General features: G+C 33.2%; 1 protein-coding gene across 4 annotated transcripts; it reads left to right on the forward strand.

Annotated features, from left to right (window-relative positions):
* On the forward strand, positions 1-27,426 carry LOC125667066 (nuclear receptor subfamily 5 group A member 2-like). Of its 4 annotated transcripts, XM_056154075.1 has the most exons (8): positions 1-142; positions 545-655; positions 19,972-20,100; positions 20,665-20,805; positions 21,008-21,720; positions 22,526-22,630; positions 22,763-22,916; positions 24,602-27,426. In XM_056154075.1, the coding sequence occupies exons 2-8, from the start codon at positions 556-558 to the stop codon at positions 24,847-24,849; spliced, it is 1,590 nt and encodes a 529-aa protein (XP_056010050.1). In that variant the 5' UTR covers positions 1-142; positions 545-555; the 3' UTR covers positions 24,850-27,426. The 4 variants fall into 4 exon arrangements, with proteins under 4 accessions (XP_056010050.1, XP_048756338.2, XP_048756336.2 ...); XM_048900381.2 differs by lacking the exon at positions 1-142 and having other exon boundaries at positions 519-655; XM_048900379.2 differs by lacking the exons at positions 1-142; positions 545-655 and adding an exon at positions 13,358-13,609.
* Positions 27,427-27,519: the final 93 nt, after the last annotated feature.

The following is a 27,519-nucleotide window of genomic DNA, read 5'->3' on the forward strand; positions in this document are numbered from 1 at the left end:
TACCCTTATTTCGCTGTGACGTCACATGAAAATTGATAGGGTATTGGACAATTCACGCAGGGCTTTACTTTATTTACTTTGGCGCTGAAATCTGTTTTATTTATTTATAAATGACGCTGGATTCTAGATGAATCTCAGAGAAGTAAGTGTTCACTGTTGTTTTGTATTTCCATTTTATAAACTTATTAACATAAAGTTTGTCATTGAAAAACAGCAGTTTATTAATTTTTTCTTCTTTAAAAACCTGTCTTTCTGTGAAGTTAGTTTTAAATAATGTATACACATGATGTGTAGGACTTTGTGTTTGCCCTTTTCAAAACTGATTTACCTTATTACTTAATCGTATACGTAAACCTGTTAGCAAAGAGTGTTGCATGAATGAAAAGGTCATCGGTGCACACAGTAAAAGTACATTAAACTTTTACACCAATGTGAAACACTGCAATGACGATAAATTTCATCCTTAAGCGTTAACTGAAGTAGAGACACCAGTAATTTTTCTTCAAAAGACTTTGATATATACATTTACAGGATTTTCTTACAGGAACTAGTAATATGCCTGAATATATGACAAGTTACCCTATGACGTCATTGACGCTCGACGCCATCGCCTGCAAGGAAGAGGACGCGGTAGTCGTAGAATATATTCTTAAAGGTAAGTACAAATATTTTTGTCATGGAAATTTTCATGACGATTTTAATATTTTGGACATCTGCGACTTCCACAATTCATTATGTCAGCTTCGCCGTGATCTGGAGTACCTACCTTAATTTACCCAATCATCTAAGTCCTTACCTTAATTTACCTAGCCCATATAAGGTTGAATACCTCGCCTGTATCTCTCAATCATCTCGCAATATTTGTTACAAGTGCTAGAAAGACAGTAATCTCGCTGCAATTTGGTCCCTGCAACTGAATAATGTCTTATTTGAAAATGTAAAAATCATTCAATGTATTTTTAATGACTTCTCACAAATGGACAAATATACTGTTTTGACATCATTAGAAGGCTTTCTTGTTCTTGATACCTACATCTGAGTCATTTTTAGAATGAATTGCTGCATTGTTTACAACAGTTACGTAACAGACAACTAAATTATTGTTTTTATGATGATGGATGGTTAGAACTTATATTGATCCCTAAAATCCTTAAAACTCCAAAAATGGTTAGGGTGTGTCGTTGATTAGTTTAACGAACTTAAAACAATATGATATCTTTAATGTGTCATGTAGGACAATTTCTACCCTTCAGCATAAGAAAAGGAAATGTATTCAATTCTACTCAATCTGATTGATTTATATATCCTTTGGTTATGGTAAATTGTAGATTATCTATTTTGCATATCATTGCTTTATCTACTTTGCATCTCATTATCTTCATGCTGCTTGCAGGATGAATATTTAAAATGTCCTAAATACCTTATATTGGCAAGGTTAGTCCAGCTTCAGAGTCTGATATTTACCACTTACCTTAATCTAAACAGTTTGTATTACATATTTATGCAAATCGTGATATTATTCTCCAATTAGGCCTTTAACGTTCACGATGCCAGATCACCGTGGCTCTGGTTTGGAGACATTTTAGTGAAGCATACGTGCTATGATAGGAAATTCATACATAAACAGTCAGAGGGGTTTCAGCAATAGTTTCGTTCAACTTTGTACTTTAAATTCACAGAAGAAGAGAGATAATGAATTCATTCTTTGGTAATTCAAGAGATGTGTGTTTATGCACAAGACATCCCACATTTAGCTGCATCTAACTTCATACTTCGTAGAGAAAAAATACATTTCAACAGAATGATAAACTATAGTAAGTTTGGGGACCTCTAGAATCTATGTATACCCGTAAAGGCTAAAAGTATCCCACTCGTATTCCACTTGGTTAATAAGTAAAGAAAATATCCAGTGTCCATGTTTGTGTTTGGACAACATCCCTGAAATATTGAACCATCTTCTTTTTATCCTTTTTCTTTTTATTACTTGCTGTTAATCATATCCCTATCGTCCAATTTAAAACAGCTGATGATTTTTTTTTTCATTTACTCTACTTTTTTCACACATCTGTGTTTAATGTGTATAATGGTTTAATGATAGGATGTCTCTCTCAAAAGAAGCCTTTTGCACAACCAATTACCCCCAGCCTCTCAATAGTTTAGCCCCCAAACAAAACATTTCCTGGCCAGTCAGGCATCATCGTGAAGTATAGAAATTGCCGGACAATTTATCTTTTGTAGTTGGTAAACGTGAATCATAAATACCATTTTAAATTTCGATATTTGTTGAGAAATAGTGTGTAGTCAATAACGGAACGGAAAATTGGATATTACCTACAAAAAGCATGAAATGCCTTCACAGTCAATTGGCCGTCATGTGATTTATGATTGGTGTCTTCTCTGCTCCACAAAAGTGTAATACAATTTCTACTCGCTTTCATAATTACCATCTTTGATGATATGGCATATGGTCGAACATGTTTAGTTGAAGAGATTTTTATCAATTTCAATTTCTTCATGATTTAAAAACCTTCAAATAAAATATCTCATCAGTATATTATGGAGTGGTTTCAAAAACATGCAAGTTCTCAGTCTTTACCAAGTGAGATAAATTTTACATGATTCTGTTTTCTCAGATTTTCAAAGAGACAACTTTTTATCAATAAACCTTGTTCATAACCTTTTTTACTACTTTTACTTCAGACTTTTAATAAACCCTCCTTTTTGTGCATACTCTGTCATTTGTCTCATATTTCTGGCATAAGCAGCTGACATTAACAATATACTTTATCTCGTAATCTTAAATTTCTTTTAAGCCATTTTGCAAGATGTCTACTTTTATTTTGTTATATAACTTAGCAGTATAGCTTGCAAATGCCATGATATCCTTTAAATCATCGCTTATGACACGAATAAATATGTTTCCTTTGAATTACCTATTCTCCTACTGTCAAAACGGTATAGATATAAGATTTTTATGCCACCTAAGATTCCTATGTGATGCTCAAATGTAAAGCCAAAGGCGAGACGCCTATTCTATAGTAATATTCCTGTCTAAATGTCAACATAATACAATTTCGTAGTTTATGAAAACATTGGGGGTTTGTGCACCTCCAGTTTGAGTCTCATTAAGGACATGTGCTTTGAAATTGAGAAAATTGAAGGTTTTTTGGTATCGTTATATACATGTAATTCTTTTTTAAAAGGCAAAAAATCTCGAATGAGACATGTGAAACAACATACAAACAGTACAGTCTTTCATCAAGCTTTCCATTATATTTTTCTAGTGTACGTAATTTTCATTTATTCATACACTGTACATCAATAAAATCGTTATATTTAGCGTGTATCATATTTAGCACTTTTCATCATTTCGCGAATTTTCATCAAACAATACTATAAATTTGTTGATTATAAGTAAACACGCCTAATACACATCAATGACTAAATCAGCGTTAGACGCTGACAACTCGTCTAGAATGATGCTTTTACTAATAAGCGTTCGTTTGACAAGTTAATTTTTATTACATATTTATTTAACATGTGTCAAACTTCAGTGGTTCCTAGTTCCCATGAAAAGCCTCAGCTAGAAAAGGAGCTTTACAATACATGATGTTTGGAAAGAGTGGCAACACATATGGTTAATTCAATCAATATGTGTTTCAATCAATTCAAATTAATGATGATTACAAAGAAATGTTGTACAAAAATATTTTGATCTCATAAACTGAATTCTGATAACGAACAGTATTTTGCAAAAATTTTCCTTTCCTTTCTGGCACCAATTTCAAACATTCCCTCTGATTTCTCTCGCCTTTTCTTTGTTTAAAAAAAAAAAGGCTATATTTTAGGCCCTTGTGAATAGAGACAGGGGAATTCACATAGAAAATCAGTGGAAACATGTTCAAGAGTATGTTCGCCTTAAGTATTGGGGTTTATTCTTCAAATATTGAAAAATTGTGTTCAGATTTCCCCAATGATAGCACCAGTTCATTTTCCGGGCTTGCATTAGCTTAAATAACACGCTCAAATGATAGATACTATGTACTTATTGTGAGAGAAATGGATGGAATTCGAAATTGGAGATATACAATGAAACACCCTATTTTAAATGAAGTACAGGGTTGCAAAAGGTCCCAACTTGATGACCTGTCTGGCGATTTCCAGCTCACTTTAATAATGTTACCCTGTAAAATGTTCCAGACTAGTCGTTCCTCAAAACTTGTATTTCAAACAAAACAACATAATCCTTAATTTACTTACCCAGGTTCTATTAGGCGATCTTAATGTGTTTTATGAGCACTTTATGTCAAGTTGACAAATTCATTTCTCATAAAACGTCATTGAAGATAAAATATTGACAAAAGAACACAAGCTTCAATATGCATTTATTCAAATCTATGTTCGCAGAGGTGTCCTCTTTCGTCTTTTTTAGGCGAAGAAAGTTTTCATAATCAAATTTTATGGGGTAATATAAGCCATTGTGGATTTTTAAGATAATTGTTAGTCTTAATTCATTTCCACCTCATTAAGGAGACCACAGAGGGATAAAAATTGTAGAATTTTTGAAAAATCTTGTTTCGTCGATGAAATATGATAAAAATCATATTTGAAAGGAATTTCGATACGTTACTTCCAGAGAAAATATAGATCAAGACACAGATTGACCAGGAAAAAACATCTTTGTAAATTTTCATAAGCATACGATAATGAAACTTAAAGTATGAGACATGCTGTTTTAAATTTGAATATGTCGTACCATCGAACGTAAAACCATTTACCAATGAGTTTTAAAAATTTACATGGAATGTAAATACAATATAGTGAAAGGAAATAGGTTTTGTGAATACATGTACAAAATTAAAGGCATGCTTTTGCGTCTATTTAAGGGCTTGTGTTCTAAAGGGTTGAATTTAAAGTTCCCTCTCTTTTGAAAATGTGATTTTTAAAATGGGTATTACTATCTAATACATACATTTTTTTCTGCTAATCAACGAACAGGTTATGTTAAGGTCGATTGTTTTGGCATGCGATCCAGCATATCGTTATATGTCAAATAAACATTTTAGGAAACAAATCAAAATCACGTATGAATAACATGTAAAGAAAGTTATATAATGGCAAATCCTGACAGATGTGTAGTGCTAAAACCATTTTAATGAAAGTGTAAGTTTCACGGTCCTTAAGTTTCGCATGGTTCTGCAAACAGCAAAAGACACCCGAACTACACAATATTGGGGGAATATGTCTAGGATATCACCGTTGCTTGATCAATCTGAATTGTTCACTCGGGAAGATGGAGTATGGACAAAATATTTGAAATTGAATCCTTCCTGGTATTTTTCTAGCCTTCCCTATCAATAATCAAGCGTTTCAGAAGTCTGAAGACGAGGAATACAGTTACCAATTATTCTCTATCAAGCCCTTTTGCTCTTTCGCTGAAGATATATCACGGTGAACATTTAAATGTACCCGATTCAATTTGTTGTGTCATCCTATAAGGGCTTAATGACAAGGGTCTCTCTATGTCCAAGTATCAGAGTGATTTACTGTCATCAATTGGCTTCTTTTTGTACCTCCAATAAGTGGCCAATAGTACACCATGTGATTCTATGTTTTAATAGAGGAGAATAAGCAGTTCTTAACGAGTTAAGGCACGGGCCGTGGTAGTAAGTTTAACACCCGTTTATCTCAGTCTCATCTCTTTAATCTTTTTTATTTCATCTCTGGACAAAGTGTGCGCTTGTGAGCCCTGTTACCCTACACGGGCCAACATCAATAAAGGGGCGTGTTCGCGCACTACTTGTGCACCCTGTTTGGACGGTCCGATTCGACGGGAGACCACCTTGTGCGATGTGTTATCATATCTTGGCTGAGAGAAACACTGCGGTGTTTTTTTTCCAATGCTATTACATTTTCCATACGCACCAACTTTACCCAAGCTCGAGGACATGAAACCTAACCCGATCAAATATATATGTGTTAATGTGGTATATATCTCGTTAGATTAGAATTCGTTGAAAATTACGGCCCTATTCGCATGTCACACGATTTACAATATTCTAGTTAATGATCATAAGCATCTATAAAATGATACTGAGTCATTGAATTAGTAATATGCCGTTCTATAGGTCTACACAGGAAACGAAACGTGTTCAAATTTCCATACAGACCAGTTCCACTCACTGCGAATGGTAATTCACCATTGTACATAATTCTTAACTCATGGACGCGAGCTGTTCCTTACAAGTTTATAAATATCGTGACCCCAACCATTTTTTTTTTTACAATCCAGGAACACATTTTGTTTCAAGGGGGTAAAGACGAAAGAATGGTTTAAAAATACAGCACCGATTTACCTAACCCATATTATAGAAATCCTTTGATGTTATCAACATCCCTTGTAGTGAATGGAACAAACAATGGAAAGCCCAAGTGAAAATGACGACTTTGTGTTGTCTTCTGTTTGATTGTCAATGGAGACTGGTGAAACTTTAGCTCGTATTCTACCGATTTCTATCTTTTAAGATGAAAGCAACGTTACACCACTCGATCGGGTGCAAATTTCACCGTCTTGGGGGTGACTCAGTATTTTTAGTTTTAAGCTATTTTCGCATTTTGAAATCTGTTTGAATTTGTTTGACAGCACAATATAAGAATCCCCCACATAAGGTCGTATTAATTTTGACATTTCGTCTTCTTTTCAAAAGAACGAAATCTCCCCAATCTGCTAGCAGTTTGACCTTTTTCCCTTTGATCACATGCATTTTTTTTCAACTCTTTGAAATATGTTTTCCTGCATTTGCAGTTGTCGCAGTAGTTTGTATAAAATGGCCACTTTACACTGTGAGTAATTTCTTTTTTACACAAAAACATACAGTTTCCTGTTAGTCTTTGGAGATTTGGAATTCTAAAAGTTGATACAGACAATGAATTGTCGCATTCATGTAATTGATGATGAGAAACACATTGATTTGATAACAGCGATACGCATTAACAACAAGATAGCCTGCAAGCTGAGAATTGAATTAAATAGATAATTGCAGGTGCTTAAAGGCATTTCAACATTTATCGACATACAAACGATTTTCCGCATCAAAAAATGGCAAACGGTTTTGTTTCCTTTGTATTTTTTCTACACTTCCAATCGGACTAATATAGTAGTCTTTGTTTACACTGGTCCTTTAAAAATCTTTTTGTTAAAAAAACCCTTGCAGAGTATTACAATAAAACACTTTTGTTGTAATACATGTCGACATAGCCTCGTGGTGTTCAAAACATGGAGAGGATGAACAGCTATTTCAAACGTGTATGCAATAGTAAATTACTTCTATTGTGTGACCATCCAACATCAAAGAGTTTAAGAATGTATTTGTTTTTTCTAAAATTCCGACAATTTACGTTAAATGCCCAAAATAATCTTTAGAACAAATGGTTAAACCTTCAGCAATGCATGTACATTTTTTCCCCGTTGAGTCTGAGGTAAAGCTCTGAAGTCTAGGACACCATGAAAAACACTAATTAATTTATTTTATTTTTTATAATATACTAAAATACAAAATGGACGGGTATCTGGAATAAAGAATATCGGTTGTATATAACAACGAATACGTCCAAGATGCCCCAAATACCACGTATTCAATATACACACGGTTCACGTGGCGACAGATTTTTTTTTTTATAGTGTCGACAACTTTTCACCGACTTCTATTGAAATCTCGTATGACTCCACGTGTCCAGAAGGAGATAGAAATCAACATATTTTAAATATTGACAAGCCGTCACCAATGCCGTAGAAGGAGTCTGTTTTCTGGGTGTCGTGCATCGGTTATAAGTTTTATTACTCACAATCAAACATATTAATATGCATCTGAAGAGCAGCGGGAGTCACAAGAATGTGTTGATTAAAGTAATTCCACCCTCATGTGACGTCATAGGGTTTTGCAAAATCTTTATTTCATTAAAATCTGTACATGATAGAAATATATCTTTAGGAGGAAGTTTATTCACTGGGTGTTATAAAAAAAATCTGGTAAACAATTTGATTTTGAAAAGGTTTATATTTTCTATAAATAATCAATTATCTATAGTACAAAAATGTTGTCAAGGGCAATAACTCCTGTGCTGGTATTTTATTATTCCTTGATATCCACAACTAATCAATATATATATATATATATATATATATATATATATATATATATATATATAGCAGCAGATTTTTTAAACTGTTGAAATTAAAATTTTGTCATTCTAACCAATTTTTATATATTTTTATCATGCTATTTAATGAAAATAAGCGATTTTCTTATGTTGATATAAACTTTTTGTTTTTGTATGTCTGACATCTTTAAAAATCTGGCAACATATATAATTTCTTGGGTTATTGATTAAATTAACCTATATCAGATGGAAATCAATATAAATTTTCTACTTTGACCATTAATTTTGATAAGTCACATAAGGGTGGAGCTATATATTTAAGGTTTATTTTCAGTGTGTTTAAACAGTAATAGTAACAGCACCATCTAGATGTCGGTTTAACACGCATCGCGTTTTTGATGAAGAATTAAAACACTTGTAGAAAAGATAAAGTATTCGATTGAATTGTCAGAAATGTAATTCATTGAAATTTCAAATCATGCAATTTTTTGAAAGTTTGATTGTCTCTTTTATTGTATGTATGTAAGATTCAATCAACAGAAGGGAAAAGAGCCATGTACGAAAGAGTTATACACTCTCATATCTGTTGAAATCCATACTGTTATGTTAGGTTTCTGTGAAGAGGAAACATTCTGTTTCAAAGGGGAAACTTTCTTGTTCGCCTTTGTAACGCTACATTCTATCAAAACTGCGATCAGTCCTCAAAACAAGTCATTAGAAAGTGTTGATACTTCGATAAGGACTCCGCGCGCCATGTCAACCAGTCATTAAAGGGTTATTTCATAGGTACCTTTGTTTCGAGATTGCTTAACAGTTGGCGAGTTCTTTGTGAACGTACAAAAAATTTCTCATCACGTTAAAATGCAATATGTCAAAGATAGGAAGAATGCAATGTATATTCTGTTTCATTTTCCTTTGTTTGGCATGAAGCTGTACTGAAAGATAATAGATATTAATAAAATTTATATCCCAATAACATGGAATTAGTGGTATGAGTTTGGGTTTTTTTAATCGGAATTGGTTTTATTTTACTACGATAGTTTCTTATCAATGACATGGCCAACATCGATGGAGTTGCTGTTTGGAAAAATAGCTAAGAATCGGTGTATTATTTTAAAAACTTTAAAAGTGTTTCAATTCTTTTTGGATAATGTTTCTACCTTATCTTTTGATCGTACGGATGGCAATGAACAGTTGTCTTTATAAGATGTGAATCCATGAAGTCACCTTTTTAAATTACCCTTCCAGTAACCAAACTGAAAGTTAATGAAAGATAGATTCTTGTCAAAACTAATTAAAAGATACCCGACAAATTACAGAAAGTGGGCTAGAAAAACCAAGGTCCGCATAAAACGTATATAATGTACATCACGGTATCCATTTTCCCCCCTCTTTTTTATCGAAGTGTTGACGTTTGCACATTTAGAACTGCTGATAAAAATACTAGTATTACATCGTGTTGAAGTTGTCGAAGTGAAACCATATTTTATGTAAATGCCAGAATTCGCACCCTTTACGCTATTCAGTACTTTTATTTTTTTTTCCTTCTTCACAATTGTAATATTTAACACTAAAAGGAAGTTCTTGTACATATGGATCCGGAAGTACATATACATGGATCCGGAAGTACATATACATCGATCCGGAAGTACATATACATGGATCCAGAAGTACATATACATGGATCCGGAACTTGAATTATAGGGGACTACCGGTATGTCAAATGATTGTTTTTCTTTGATATCATATAAGTCTGCAATTAAGCGCTACGGTGATTGTATATTATGATATTGAAATCGTCCCTATGAGATTAAAGATTTGGAATGGTAGAATTTTAACGTGTGCAAACAACAACTTGTCGCCATTGGAAGATGAGGATTGTTTGCTGATATTTTGTGTGAAACTATGATCTTTAACATGTACAATGAGCTTACTGGGGGAAGGTAAGTTTTATTATGATGCTGTTATAATCTGTCATTGTTAGTGAAAAATACCCTTAAATTTCACGATGTTCGACACTTTTGGTCAAATATTAATGATGCTGGGATTATTTCTGACAACATTTTTTCAAGTAAATCTGACTGACTTTCCCATTTTGATTACATATACTTCATATTTCAATAGTATGACATCTTTCACCTGCGGCAAAACGATTTATTGCAGCAATATATATATATATATATATATATATATATATATATATCGGGTCACGCGATTCATACGATCATGTGACAAGTCATCCTTGATTAATCTCGACTGGATATTTGGACTGACGTCTTCTCAGATGAAGGTATCCTGCTGAGTCGAATCTCAGTCGAGACTAATCTCTGGTATATTAAATATTCATAATCTCGTTTAACTAATAATTAAGCATCTGCATAGCGATATGGATTTTTGGCGACATAATAACAGATTTGCTTAGCATTATTTTTACTAACTTTATAACCTTAACATAAAGCACTGCGATTTCTCCTACTTTTTATGTAAGTATACATACATGTACGTCACTGTGTGCCTTATTACATAAGAATGTATTGTTGTACATGTATATATGAAAAGAGACAAACACGTTGAGTATGAAAGAAACAACGGTTCATGTGCACGGTGGGGTTTTTTTTCAATATCAGAAATATTCAGTCTACTTGATGTCTTATTGAATTTGCTAGCGATTGTTTATTCTGTTTTCTAAGGAAGATAGAGATGTGTTCTTATGTATCGTGTAGTATAAAGTCAGGACATGATTTGTAAGGTTGATTGATTGAATATTGTTTAACGTCCCTCTCGAGAATATTTCACTCATATGAAGACGTCACCATTGCCGGTGAAGGGTTGCAAAATTTAGGCCTATGCTCGGCGCTTATGGCCATTGAGCAGGGATGGATCTTTGTCGTGCCACACCTGCTGTAACACGGGACCTCGGTTTTTGCGGTCTCATCCGAGGTACCGCCCCATTTAGTCGCCTCTTACGACAAACAAGAGGGTACTGAGGACCCATTCTATCCCAACGGGAATGATTTGTAAGGAATCATTATTGAATTTAGAATGTCTGTTGAAGCGAATATGATTGTCTCCATTTTTTTTTTTATATATCAGTGAAAGGAATGTGTTATGTTTTCAAAACGAGGATCTGTATGTTCTCCATGATATGCATGCAAATTATCAGAATTTCCCTTTAATATATCCAGGATCTAATTTCAAATGTATGTAAGTTGAGGGAGGTAACTCTCGCAATAAATCCGTTGCAGACGTGGTATGCTTCTGATTCATCATCATTATCATTCAATTCTTAGCATAATTACCTTGTCAATTCTTCCTTCAATAAATATACTGTATCAGACAAAAGCGAGGAGAGAAAAATAAGATTCAGCTAATACGCAGCAGAAGTCATAAATCCAATGCCAACTTTTGAATGCACTATCGGGCTTCCAAGCATAAATTATACCCTAAAAAATTTAATTAATTGGATCTGTTCCTGCCGTCTGTGACCCGTTAACAAATTTAACACTTAGGTGTTCCTCCCTAAAAACGAGAAATATGGAGGGGAAATTTTATATCTTTACCAAATTACATTGTTCAGCGTCAGAAGACGTAACATTGCTATTATATTAAACAAAACCACGTTCCTCTAATCCGTCCACCTTTTTGACGCATTCTGGACTATTCCTTTTGTGAGTTAGTTGATTTATGTAATATGCAAATAACGGCATTATGTAACTTAATAACACGGACAGATTTTATTATAAATGATAAATGCCTGCATTGACATAGTTTAGATAGCATCTATCTAAATTTGCTTTATTTTTAGGGGCCTAGTCGATACGCTCACAGCACAATATCTGTGTTTCTTTGCATTTGAGTATTGTATTTGTTGACGTAAAAGGTAGATAGGCGACTGACAACAAATGCGTTTTTGACGCATTGTGAATTTTAATGGATTTGGGGTGTGAAATCAGTCATTGTCTATGTTGAAAATTTTGTTAATTTGAGAGAATTGAAATGTGTAATTGATCTTGTGATTCTATGCTTCATCTTTCAGATATTCACCTTGCAATTTGAAAGTGATTTATTCTGGTGTAAATCAGATGTGTTAGTTGACCTTCGGAATGTGTCTGTAAATTTTTGATAAGTTTTATCCATAGGAGTTTGTCATAAGAAAATTAAAAATGATCTTGAAAATACAGTGGCGGATTGTGGGGTGGGGTGGGGTTAGACCCCCCCCCCCCCGCTCTTTTTTTTTTTTTTATAGTGATAGCTATGCATCGAACCAGAATTTCAGTTTGAAATGCATTAAAATGAATCATTTTAAATCAATAAGTCAAGTTTACTCGTTTTGTTTAAATTCTATAAAGGATGTGGTGACTATAAATGAAAGGAAGAAGGAACAAGAATTTCAGTCGAAAATGCATTAATTAAAATGTACCATTTTGAATCAATCTTTCGAAAATTATACCCGGGAAGCCCTCCGGACACCCCCTCCCCCTTCGTCCCCCACACACCCCCACCCCCCACCACCACCCCGGCCGTAAAGTCTAGATCCACCACTGAAATATAAGTAAATAAGATGAAAAATAGTATATGTAAATATGTATGCGATCTGGAATTCACTGAATTTTGTCAAACGCTGTCTGGTAGAAATCGGGAAAGACCTCGATATTTACCTAGCGCTGATTTAAAAATGAGATGCATGAATCCTGATATCAATCAACAGTTAAGAAAATTAATATTAACAAATAGGCCTAAGTCATGTATAGATGTGTCAGACCCCCCCCCCCCCGCTTTTTTTTTTTTTTTATAGTGTCCAACTTATGACAACGTATAATATACCAACCAACCAAACTTTATTCTATCATAAAATGATTATATCCATCAATCATTCATCACCAGAAATCATTACCGTGGTAATCAAATCAATCAATACGTATAGTAGTATAAAAACATTTGGATCCACCACTTAATTCGAATTTGTGACTCAGAGTGAAAGAGAGATAACTCTAAATTATGTCAAGATTGCTGAGCAATCATTAGGGTCTAATACTATTTCGTTTAAAGCGTTAGATATTTAATAAAGCAATAGTACAACTACAAAAGGTGCACGAAAGCTTTCAATCTCGAAGTATTCATCAATCTCTAGTCTATACAATCCACCGATTCCCCTAAAGAGCACCATGTTTACAACAAAACAGAAAACTTCTGTCCTAGTTAGTGGGAGCGCATGCGTAGATGTGCCCTCGCGGATGAGACCGGGCACCTGTAAATTCGTAGGGAAATTGTGGTCTGTCGGAGTTCGCTCTCAGATAAATGCCCTGGATTTGACAGCCGGTCAGTTGATGTGAAAATATTGAATTCAATATGATCCAACACGCGGAGAAGTTGGATACGGATGACAGTTCTATAGTCAGCGCCAATCTGAACAACTCCGATCCGGGGTGCTCTTCGCCTCAAGATGAAGGTAGAAATTTCCTCTGCATGGAGGAATCTTTTGGAGTAAATTTTGTATTAAGAGGGATGTAATTTTAGGAATTCTGTGGTATTAATTTGGATGATTATTTGTCTTTTGTATTTAATTGCTGTCATGTCAGCAATTTTGTGCGTTTTGCTGCCTCGGACATGTTTGACCAATGCCGACCTACCAGAAAGCTTTTTGTTGACATGTGGTTTTCTAAGGCTGGGGGGCTCAAAGTGGGGACTGCAAAAGCACGTGCTCAATGTTCAAAATGCTTCAAAATGTAAGGACGGAAGAAAAATATGTATTATTGTGACTGAATAGGTCTTGCATCAATATGATAATGTCGTACTTGTCATTTCTCTTGTCAGAGCTGTACAGCAGACATATATTTAACAATCAGCTGATCATTGTTTACACAAGATAAACATTGTGCAGTCACAGAGAGGTCAATAGTTGTTCTTTAGCCTAGCCAGCAAAATATTCAATATAACCCTGGCCCATTTGATTATTTTCAACATGTATGTGAATGAACTTCAGAATGATTTAGAAGGTAAACTAAAAGCTGGAAGTGAGATGAAAAATTTGAAGCACATGTACAAATTATAGAAAAGAATATGCATCCAGTCCAGTGTTGATGAAAATTCATATCATTTTCAAATTTTGCTATTTTAATCATGATAATGTTCATACATGCACCAACAAAATCTAGAATTGAACTTTTTAATTGATTAAAAATGAATTCTTACATCAAGCCTCTTTTTATGAAACCAATGCGTATATATATATACAATCGGGAAAATAGTGTCAGTTGGATAAATGTATGGTATGACTATCTGTAGGAGGAAACATCTTGTTAAGTATGAGCCACATAAGCATGCATTGTGGTTAGCAGTTGAAACTTACAAACCCTGAAACAAGGGTCATCTATTTGATACGAATTTAGCACTTAAAATTAGAAGCATTCATCAATGTTGAGAAGTGATTGTTCAATTCATTGAATATTAATGTGTGCTTGAATACAATTCTGTTTTGAAAAATATAATGTATCTTAATGACTAGTTTGGGTTGATGCAGGATTGTGTATGACAATACTTCTTTGTATTGTCTGAATCAGTATATAAATCACTTTTCTGTAACATTTGCGGAGGGGGAAAAAGTGACAAATTCCATCACATTTAAAAAAAAAATTCAACATTATTTAGTTTTAATTCTAACACAGAATTCAATCAGAAGTGAAAAGCACTGATGTATCTCCCTTTTTTTCATTTCTGCATGTGATAAGATTTTGATTAAAATCTCTATATATAGCCTTTATACTTTTGTCAAGCTTTCAGGGGGAATATTAGCAATTATGTAATGACAGGACTATCTAATTTCACCCTAATTTAGTCCTCTCTATCAGGCATATCTTGCCATGTTTCAATGAACATATTTGATGTTTTCTTGTCTGCCTATGCAAAAAGACCCTTAGCCAAGATTGAATAACCAAATTTAAAATGTTACTGACATGCAAACTAATGTTAATTGGTTATTGCCGCAGTAGAGCTTTTATGAAAAAAATATATGAAAAACCAAATGAGTACCGCAGTACAATTAAAACAACCGTTTTTAAGCTTTTAGCCTTTAAGAGAATTTTACTTGTCCTGAATTGTAGACACTGTCAACAGTGGTATGAAATTTCTCAGATGTTTGCCCAAATCTTGATGACCACATGAGTATCTAGAGTTTAATGTTATTTTACTAGTATGGATTTTGTCTTAAGAGATATAATAAAACTTAAATATGTGACTAAGGACCCTCATAAGCAGGTAAAAATCCTAGGTGAAGCTGCTCTTATTCACAGCAAATACAATTGTTGTTTGAATGTTTTAAATTCTTATGAAATTGTGTGCAGGTGTTACTCCAAAACATTGAATAGAACACCACATGGAATCGGTCCTCTTGTTGTGTGAATGTAAGCAGCGGACTATACCTATAGTTACATTAGGTCTCTCAGAAAGACTTTTTTATTCCAAAATTTTATGAACTCTTACCAACGTGTTTGTCTATAGTGTTATATGTTTGTATCTTATTTGGTGTCACAAACACAGAAGTTACACTTTTCCCAGCATGCACGTTCCCAGCAGCAGAACCTGCATTCTCTTAGAAATTCTTTAGTAAACATTGGAAAATGACTGATTAAATGTATGTCACATATACAAAATATTTTATTGACTAAGCATGTGTCCCACAACATGCACAAGGCATATATGTATTTATACACAGCATGATTTCAAGAATTACAACAAGAAAAGCAAAATATTTAAGTTCTTTTAAAAAAAATAAGATATATATTAAGTCATTCTAGTAGTAAAAAGAATCAAATACTATTTGAAAGGAATATCAGCTGAATTATATCTTTAAGTGCTTGTTTAGTTTTAGGGAAGTAGTATGCCTGATTTTGGATTAATCATTGGAAATGTTAATTAATGGTGTATATGATATAATACGTACATGACTGCTATATAAAGCATGAATTCTGTAAAATTATGTAGTCATTACAGTAGATAAGTACCATTATGATGTACACTTTTAACTATAAATATATATGGCCAACACATGACAGTTTAAAGACATTGTATTTTATGAGTTGGTAAACCAAAACTGGACTTTGCATGTGCAGGCACATAATATAATATCCTTCATTTGGCAAAATAAGACAGTCCTAATTTATAATTATATACCTATATAAGTACTACTTTATATAATGTTCTCTGACCGTCCTAATTTATAATTATATACCTATATAAGTACTACTTTATATACTGTTCTCTGACAGTCCTAATTTATAATTATATACCTATATAAGTACTACTTTATATAATATTCTCTGGTCTTAGACTTGTATGTGTGCATGGTATTATGATGATATGCTGCTGTTTGACAGATATATGATGTGTGCATTATGGATGTGACATCTTAATGTGCATTAACAATGAATTCTCAGGTCAAGCAAGTGATTTAGTAGTGATTATTCCCCTTGTAAGAGCTCTCCTGTGTATGGAGTATGACCTAATTATGCACTAAAGTTTATTGAACCTCAGCCATGTTGTGTTTTCATTTTTGCTTGCCAATGAATTATGGGTGATTTAGATCATGAAGAACCCCCTACCAGTATGTATAGATGTCAGAATTCTTAGTACTATAAAGTTTTATGACCTAGATTTTGATCAGACAACTTTTCTTTTAGCACAGTCAGCATGAACATGCTACACACCACTGTATATGTTAAAGTTTTTAACTGCACAACTGCCGAGGGTATTTTGATGATCTGTTGTAAACAGACTAATTTGGCTTGACATTATGATGACATATTTTTAAATGTCAGTGCTGTTGTAAAGCTATATAGTATAAATTACAATTACAAATGTGAATCTATATATTTTTTGGCCATGGCAATTTTTATATGATAAGTTCATGCTATCGAATGACTGCTTTTGCATGTTCATTGAATACCTGTTGGTATAATCTATGTGCACTAAATGAATTTCAATTATTCATTAACTTCATCTGATTGTAGATGTATAGCTTTAACAAGTACATATATATTTCAGTCATAATACAAAGTTACATGTAATTTCACTTAATTATAATGAATTGTTGCATTGAAAGGGACCCACCTTCTTCCTCCCACCCCCTGCCCCTAATATCTCTCTCTTCTAGCCATGGGCTAACCTGTTATGAATTGAGAAGTCATTGCTTAGATTTGATCAAAATATTCCTGAAAAATCCAGATATCTCCAGGTTACTATGGTGATTAGTATTGTGTAGTATATAGATATTTGTAGCAGAAAACAAACACAAGTTGAATTAATGGCAAATTTTATGCTCATGGACAAATTCTGTAAATTAAATATGTGATAAGAGTTGAGTATAGTTCACTTGGGGTCAGAATCATTTTCTGCGTGTCCCTCAGTCCCTCACTCAGTGGGCTCACTTGGACCCTTTTCTGCCGTGAAATGACAGTGGAGAGTATTCACTATAAATCATTGTATTATTATAGGGAAATAAATTTCATTTTCGAAAATACATGAGAGCATTGCTTCATGAAAAGTATGAAAGAATGAAGCGATGCAGTTATACACCCTCAAGTGTTTTCAAAAATGAAATTTATCTTTTATATTTACATTCTACATTCACTTCTCTCAGAATTTCCAGTTGTTAAAATAGACATACTTTTATTTATTAAGATTCATATGCACATTATTCACAACTGCATTACATTCATGAGGAAATAAATAGCCATCATAAAGATATCAAAGGCAACAACAACACCCCCCCCCCCCCCAACCCCCATTAGAAATGTATTAGTATCAAGAATTCAACATTTTGGAATGGGTTAACTGCAGGTAATTGTTGGGGCTTTTTGTTCGTTTGTTTGTTTTTAATCAAGATAGTAATTTTAAAGAACTATATATTGAAATGTGTAGTGCTAGATTTTGTTTTAACATGTCTAGAGGTTTGTGTACCCACTACCTGGTAGCATTCTTTTGTAATAAATTATTCTCTCTTAAATGTGCCAATGATTACTTTTTAAAGAGGTTGACATATAGGGAAAAAATCGTTGAGGCATATCATGCATCAACTACAAAGTTGAATTGCATTTGTCCAGTTTGTTCTCGTTTGCTCTGTCCAGAATTGCCTAATTAAGAGTCGCCAAGCAGAGGTCATTTAATTGTTTGTAGAATGACCTTTTACATTCAGCATTCAGAAGTTTAGTATATGTACATGTAATAAGAAAATATTTATAAGAAAATCAGATTGCTATCCAAGTGATCAGACCATGCAATATCATAATTTTTTCAACATAAACGTCACAAGCAGAAATGTCGTAATCAGCGTATTGATGACATATGTCAATGTGATTGAGGCTTTCTATGGTGGTAGGCCTGTGTTAAGATGCTGGCACTGTTAGATTATTTCATCATACTTTTGTGTGTAATGTAATAATGGCTTGCACATTGGTCTTAATATTGGTCTGATTATTGATATTGTTGATATTGAGTTCAGAATGCATCATAATGTTACGAAATTTTTCTGGAAAATATCGGGGATGGTTGTCAAGACACCAGATTTCAACAAATCATGCCCTTAAAAGTATTATAATAATGCATGATAAATTTTTTACTCATTTATACTGTTCATTTGTAGCTGTTGGAAATTGAACATAGTCGGTCAACTGAAACAGCAATTTTATAAGTGAACCTTTAGGTATATAAAGTATGTAAAGATGCATGACTTTCTTTATGTTATTGGGTACAAAGTTCCTTAGTATAAACATTGTAAGGTCAAAGATATCATTCTCTATTTCAAAATGTTTTTTCTCTCATTCCATTGCACTGAGTTCACATGCATCATGAATATTAATGAACATTGTGTGGCATTCAATGTGCCTGAAGCATGCAATATACATGATAATTGTATTATTTTCAAACTCGTTAATATGTATACATGAAGAAATTGGGAATTATTTCATAGGCTAGTAATTCAAGGTATAAATCACATTGGAACAAATCAATATTAAATTCAGGCCCCCTCTTCACTTCTCATGGCTGTGTTTTCACTAGTATGGGAAATATTTGTATAATTAGGATATTTCAAGCCAGACTTTCTTGCTTATGGTAAAGTGACACAGACTGTTTTTCAGGATAATTGTCTAGTGTTTGGTTATTAACATGACGAAGGACAATAACCCCCCAGACAATTCATTATTCTCGTCATATAATTTTAGCTGATTAGAACTATTTAGATATTTTGTGAGATGTATGAAGATATATTATCATAGACCTGATTTATACTCCAAAAATTCTCAGAAATATGTTACCCAGAATTGAACAGTTTAGTCTTCCCTCTCAATGCACAATTTCTTTTTATTTTTGGTCAAATGATATTATATTCCGGTATGTACTTAGTAGGCCATAATAATGTAACCTTCGCAATTTCTCTTTATCAGTTAGATAAATGTTATCGTGAAGGATACTCATGCATGCACATATACTTCATATATTTACATGTTCATATCATACATTTGCACTTCTGAACTCTTGTTTGATTCATTCCTGCAACACCACACCTTGCACAAGTGAGAAAGATGTGGAGAGATATGTTGGTGTTTTTTCTCATTTGATATATTTTTAATTTTTGATATGCATATGGTGGTGGTATTGATTTGAAGGTTTGATATATTGGTTTTCCTGGAATTTTACTTCTGATTCACAGGTTGAGACATATGCATAAAAGCATTAAAAGATTTATTTTTATAAATATATTTTTAAAAACTCTTGAAAAATATAATGTTCTTACTTGGATTTCACTTTTACTTTCAGCCTCAGGAAGTGGGGGGGAGATGCAGTACCCCCCGGATGTGAAGTACGCATTCGAGGAACTTTGTCCTGTGTGTGGAGACAAGGTTTCAGGATACCACTACGGACTTCTTACCTGTGAAAGCTGCAAAGGTGTTTTTTTCTCAGTCAATGAAATAATCAGTAACCAAACATATATCGAACATCAATGAGGTCCACATTAATCTGGTTAATATGATGTATACATTGTTTCTATATTACGAAGTGACAATACAATACAGTTAAAATGCAAATGTGTATCTTAAATTACACAATATTTGGTGATAAATGATTTGCAATTTGACAGCTAAGTTTCTAGAGCATGGAAAGTGGATCGTCTTTAGTGTATCATTGTCATAATTATGAATGATAATGTCTTTAGGCTGACGTGCGTAATATGTCTGTACTATCTAGTGTCTGCAAATGAATTGTGTACTACACGGGACACATATATGTACATGTTTTAAATAAAAATGCATGTTTTATCCTCAACAACAGTAATGTGAAATAAATAGAATTCATGAAAGTGAAAACAGAATTTTTCATCAAAACGAAGTAGTCACATTATATTTATTTCATAAGATATGCATCTTAAAAGTATCGAAAACTTCTGAGTCGATGCAATTAAAATTTACACTGAAGGCATATATGTTTAATCTTTATTTGTGAATGTTGCAGGTTTCTTTAAGAGAACAGTACAGAACAAGAAGGTGTATTCCTGCGTTGATAACAGAAATTGTCACATTGACAAAAGTCAAAGGAAACGCTGTCCTTACTGTCGATTTCAGAAGTGTCTCAGTGTAGGAATGAAGTTAGAAGGTAACTGTTCAGACATGCCTCTTATATAGTCTCTAAACAAATGAATCTCAAAATTTTAAAGATATACGATATATTTTCTCTTTTGTGTTTTGAAATAATGAGGGTAAACCTATTTCTTGTTTAGTTGTGGTATATGCAACAAATTGAAATCTTGATGTAATTTGATTTATGGATTTAATCGCAAATTTCCCGTATTTTGTAGCGGTTAGACAAGATAGAATGCGCGGAGGGAGGAACAAATTTGGACCGATGTACAAACGAGACAGAGCGCTAAAACAACAGGCTATACGCCAACAGCAGCAGCTTTTGGCCACGTGTCATGCTCGGTTCTCTGGTGGAATGAACATGATGGGAGATCAGGACATCAAGCCTGATCCCAGCATGCTCCACCAACTGTCCTCTGAAGGAAATGTGGGATACGCAATGCATTCGCCCCCTTTGTCCAGTATGCCATCACCTGGAATGCCCGACTCCCCTCCTCAGGATCTCAGTCGGTTATCCAACTCTGTTTCATCCCAAGCTCTGCCCACTTCCACCAACTCACCATCTCAGGTTTACTCCATGCCACCAAACTACCATCACTCTGTTGTGTCAGCAATGCGCAATCAATATTCAGCAACACCTCACATGAATCACCATTATAATCATCACAGCCCAAACCAGATGTCACCACTCTCGCCTGTGGCGCCCCCTATCGTGCCAATTGTGCCTCAGTTGATTCTGGACGTGAAAGCTTCCATGGCTGATGAGAATGAAATAAAACAAAAACTTACTTCCTTTGTCCAAAATGAATTTGGCCATGAGGATATTTTACAACCTAGTGTTCTAATCAACATGCTGTGTAAACTTTCGGACCAGCTTCTATTTTTGATGGTGGAGTGGGCAAGGACCTCATTCTTCTTCAAAGATTTAAAGGTAAAATTATCTGTTGTTTAAATCTATGAGAGAAGTGTGAAAGTATGAACTTTTTGTTACAACAGTAATATGAATATTTTTTTTGGAGAGTGTACATCATGGAAATTTTCTAAAACGTACAGTAACCCTGTGATATTTATATTCGATAGAAATTTTACTTATCAACTTTAATCAGTCAGCAGTACTAGGCACAATGCTAAACCATGATCTGGGTGGGCCACATGTCAATTGTCAAAATATTCAAAAATTGAAAATGGCAGGTGTCAATTTTCCTTGATCTTATTAATTGTTTAAAGCAAAGAATTCAAACAAAAATAAAAGTAAATTGTAAAAAAAAATTCCATGTTTTTCCAGGATTTATCACACAAACCAAAAGGAAACAAACTTCAGTCTGACAATATGACCACTTGTGTTTGTTGTTCCATTTAGTATTCTCACTCTGTGTAACATGGTTGTAAATTTGTATATTATAGACCAAAATTTGTGCATCATTTAAATTACCTACGTCATTTAATTTTCCTACAGTGCTGGCATCAGTTATATCTCCAATGATGACAAGTAAACCACACTTCTTTGTTTAAATGATGCCACCCATTTTAACTCCAAGCATGCTCATAACACCATTCACTTTATCATCAGATCTGCTTACAACTCCCATCGAAACATATTGAATGGTTTCCCGACATCGATTCTGTACTAATTTTATTTCGGAGCTGTTCACGTTATAGACCTCGAGCGAAGATAAATCACCCTCACTTGATATTTTATATCTTGTATGTACTGATCTTAATGGATATCTCTACAGGTTGAGGATCAGATGAAGCTACTACAGAACTGTTGGAGTGAAATACTTATATTAGACCTGGTTCACAGACTGGTCAGGGATACTTGGTCAGGGGAGGTTACTCTGGTAAGCACAAATATAATTTGTAGAGGACAAAAAGAACTAGAATTACATTCTCAAGGAAAAGAAGACAGGAGTATATATGTGATTAATAATGGGATTTGTGATCAGATGAATATGTCAAACTTTTTGTTGCAGTTGAATGGGAAGAAGTTGACTTTGGATTGCCTAGACAAGTTAGGACTAGGAGCAGCCAAAGAGAGTATCTTTGATCTGGTGCGGAAAATGAAAGAGCTGAAAATAGACATCAACGAATATCTGTGCCTCAAATTTCTAATATTGTTAAATCCGGGTAAGTTTAAATTCACATCAACGAATATCTGTGCCTCAAATTTTTAATATTGTTAAATCCGGGTAAGTTTCAATTCACATCAACGAATATCTGTGCCTCAAATTTCTAATATTGTTAAATCCGGGTAAGTTTCAATTCACAACGAATATCTGTGCCTCAAATTTCTAAAATTGTTAAATCTTGGTAAGTTTAAACTGAAAATAGACATCAACGAATATCTGTGCCTCAAATTTCTAATATTGTTAAATCCGGGTAATTTTCAATTCACAACGAATATCTGTGCCTCAAATTTCTAATATTGTTAAATCCGGGTAATTTTCAATTCACAACGAATATCTGTGCCTCAAATTTCTAATATTGTTAAATCTGGGTAAGTTTAAATTCACATATCTTTTGTACAGCTACGTATATAAACTTTGATTATACAGGCTTACAATTTTCTTTATTTCCATTTTTCACAATTATATGTATTGTGAATAGATTAAATAAATGTTTGATAGGCATCTATTTTAAAATGTTTTGCTCTGGACCGATATCTGTATGAATTTCAATATTTAAAAGGAATTATTAGATAAGCTTGAATTGGAAAGTGAAAATAAAAATAGTACACAAATAGAATCCTGGTTGTTAAACAAATGAAATAAATGCTTTGCTTGCTGTGTTTCGAAGTAAGGATTCGAATTAAAGGCTGTGAAAATCAGTTGTGTGAAAGGACTGACATCTGGTGGAGGTTTTGGCAATTTTTTCTTTCATATGAAATTTTTTTTTGAAATGTACAACATTAAGCAAACCAACAATTTCAATTCCTATAGTTTTACTTGCCCATGTGATGTAAGGAGTATGAATTATACATTCATATCACAATACTACAATATGTTAATTTTTTTTTAAACCAAGATTGTGTGAGTAATACCTTGTGTATCAGAATTTACTACAAATCCTCACACTCTAATGGAGGACCAAAATATTTTCTTCTCTAAGAACAAGTTCTCAATATCATATCTATATGTGTGATTTGAACTCATTTTATTATTTCTTATGGAGAATGAAAGTTAATCGTTTTGAACCAAACTTGATATGAAATTCCAATTTCTGAGTTGCTCAATAGTTGTTATTATGAAGAGATGCAAAAAATACTTTTTATGTTCACACATAATGGGTACAAGCGACATCCATTTATTGACTAAAGTAAGATCTTAGCTGCTCTGTAACCATCTGAACTGCAAGGAAACACAAAAGTTTCGGTATTCAGGGATAAAATGTCTGGGACAAATATCTAATATCGTTGTCTTTATTTGTATGACAGTATCCATTGTGTTAGAAATAAATAATACTATCCCTGTAAATTAGATAATCTTATTGAAATAATTTACTCTTGTGATGGTCATTTTAATGTGTACCGCTGATCACTAATAATCTCTTTTTTTGGGGGGGGGGGGGGGGGGTATATTTTCTTCTTAATCACCAGTCTGTAACACTATGCATTCAATCACCAGTCTGTAACACTATGCATTCAGAACCCATACATGTATTTAAAGGACAAAATGGTTCTCCATCACAGAAGAGTTGATTATCTTAGAAATTGTGTATTGCTGCTAAGATGGTTCTCCAGTATTTGCTCAAATTGCATTAAATCAAAATGTATTTGCAATTAAAGTTATAAATGTATATTCCATTTTTTCCAGATGTACCAGGTATAGAAAATCGTCAAGCAGTAGAGAATTCCCAAGAGAAAGTTAATTCAGCTCTAATGGAATACTGTGTCAATTTCTACCCTCACCTCAAGGACAAGTTTGGGCAAGTTTTATTAAGACTTCCAGAAGTGAGGTTGATCAGTATGCATGCTGAGGAGTTCCTGTACTACAAACATTTAAATGGGGAAATTCCTGATCAGACTCTGTTAATAGAAATGTTGCATTCTAAAAAGAAATAGAAGAATAATGTTTCATCGTGTAGCTACAACCTATTTTCCTGAATTTATGAATGAATGGATTCCACATGAAATCAAGGTTGAAAATATTAGAGAAAATTAATGAATGAGAGATTCTATCAAAGGTTGTTGAGTTTGTATTTTTATCAGGGAGAAGAAATATATTTATCTAAAGGGAGATATGTACGAGTCAGCTGATAAAGAGTGCTCCAAGGTTTTCTCACTTTTTGTTCAAAATATTGAGTGCGATAATCATAAAAAAGACTGTGCCATGTTTTTTTACTGGTTTTGTTATTGTTGACTTTGTTTTAACTTTGTCCTAAATTTTCGGACAATAGTGGTCAGTTAACAGGACAATAATGGTCAGTTAACAGTATCTTACATAAGTGTAGTTATATAGTACACAGCTTTTCTGTTGTGGCATCATTTTTTAAAATTTGCTAATAAAACACTTAATTGTTCAAATTTTAATTATGAGGCCATATTTGTTCATGTTGTGTATAGGTATTAGTAATGCCAGAATTTTTTCGAGCCAGTTGACTTGAGAAATGAAAGTGCTGACTGTATGAGTTATGAAGACAGTTGTTACCTATATGCTGAGTGAACATGTTTTTATGATTCAATGTTTTAAGCCTTAGTTTACCTCTGATGAGACAGTTTTTGTTTCTGTGAAATAAGTTTCACTACAAATGCTTAAGTTTTCCTGCATTTGTGGAAAGTTGCATACATGTATAAAATGTTAATTTGTGTTATCATGATCATCATTTCATTATTATAGGGCATTTTGGTTCATAGCTGTAGTCACATGTAAATTACAGTTGTGAATGAGCAGTTTTTATTGCAATATACTTTTGCCTAGGAAGGCTGTGACTTGTTATAGTTTTTGTGTAACTTAAGAAATGATGTTTGACTTTACAATACATCGTGCTAAAGGAATGATATTGCCTTCTCTTTTATTCTAATTTTTTTTTAATACATTGTACATTTACGATGACTTTATTCGTGTTGGGGAAAAATGGAAATACTTTTAAATTTTCGTATTTTGTGAAGGAAACTGAAATTCTTCTTTTAATTTATATTTTACCAAATATTTTGATATTGAAATTGACTTACAATGCAATTTATAAATGATATTTTGGATTTAAATGAAATTTTCTATAACGTTATGGATGTGATTTATTGTTAAATTTCCCTGAAAGTTCATCCTGCATTGAAAATATCCAAGCAAATGCTGATCATTTTCTTTCAAAATTTCAATCTTGCTAGTCTGACATATTACTATTACGTCATTGTATGCTCTTTCAAATGGACAATCAAATTACAGAATTTTCTTGAAAGGACCGATCCTCATTGCTCAAAATAAACTTTTATCACCAATTTTGAAATCAGATCGTCGTCATAAAATATGAATGATTGAAAGGTCAGCTCATAATATTATTTTGTGTTTCTTTCATCATTATTTTGTTAATATTAACATAAATTGCATGTAGCCAGTATCACTATTATCAGAAATTAGACTGAATGCATGAAGACAACAAAGATCTCAAACGCAATTTTCATACTAAGGTTCCCATTTTTTAATATGGTAGACTTTTTTGACTGAAAATTTCTTAACATTAACACTAACTTTAAAGTTGTTAATGTGATTTGTATTATGCAGCTATTTTAGCACAATGGGAAATTGTAAATAATCTATGTGATATGACACTGTTGTTCTTGACGATTGATCGAGTGATCTGAAACATTGATTAAATCTAACCATTCCTTAAAATGCATGATGGTACTAAACTATTTTAGCATTCATGTTCATATCCTTGCAATGAGAATTAAATGGTTAGGAGAACATTCATTTTTTTTATTCTGAAAAACACTTTTATATAATATATATTGGATATTTAATATATTCTCATATTTAAGTCATATTAATTATATTGTTTTAGATTTTTCTATCAACTACACAAGCAGACATAGTGCTGAAATTTGTATATTTTGATGCTGAAGATTTTGTAAACCCAGCTTCAAATATGTAAATACAAAAGTATGTACGAGTGCTTCCGTGAGAGATGCTGTGTTTATTGGTGCATGATTGTGTGTTTATTGGTGCAAACACATCCCAATTTTGTTGTAACTCCATGCCTATTCAATAAATTGAGTGCTGTGTATGTTGAAAAAGAAAGTGCTGAATGGATGTGTATTTCTTTTGTTGACTGTATGTGCTTTCACTGCTAATAAATAATTGTGATTTCTGTTTCAAATTGGACTCTCTTAACCTAATATATAGATGAATGGGTATGTGCTTGTATAAAACCACAGGAAGCATGCCTTTGTTTGTCACAAGTGGTATGGGAGACATTGGGGGTTTGTGTAGAGGGCTTTTGACTTTAGCAAACATTTTTATCAAGTACTCCAAGCATTTTTGTCCAGTTTCCAATACTGTGTATTAAAAAAAAAAATTTTTAAAAACTGACAGGGTAACCTGTCTAAGAGTATATTCTTTGATGGCAGTTTTGTGGCAGTGAAGAAAATTTAATATTGCTGCAGAATGTCCTACTGCATATATGAAATAAAACAGGAACTGTATTTGCGTACTCGTTCTTTTTTTTCTTTCTTATTGGATGAAGATGCTGCTGAGTTTGGGAATGCTGCCTATGTAAGGTTTTGTTGAATTTACCA

This window comes from Ostrea edulis, chromosome 2, assembly GCF_947568905.1.
Source record: "Ostrea edulis chromosome 2, xbOstEdul1.1, whole genome shotgun sequence".
Lineage (NCBI taxonomy): Eukaryota > Metazoa > Mollusca > Bivalvia > Ostreida > Ostreidae > Ostrea > Ostrea edulis.

Coding starts and splice junctions, on each gene's coding strand:
- LOC125667066 (XM_056154075.1), top strand. CDS start 556: ATGCCTGAATATATGACAAGTTACCCTATGACGTCATTGACGCTCGAC. Junction 22,631..22,762: donor GGTCAGGGGAGGTTACTCTG/GTAAGCACAAAT, acceptor TTTTTGTTGCAG/TTGAATGGGAAGAAGTTGAC. Junction 22,917..24,601: donor TCTAATATTGTTAAATCCGG/GTAAGTTTAAAT, acceptor CATTTTTTCCAG/ATGTACCAGGTATAGAAAAT.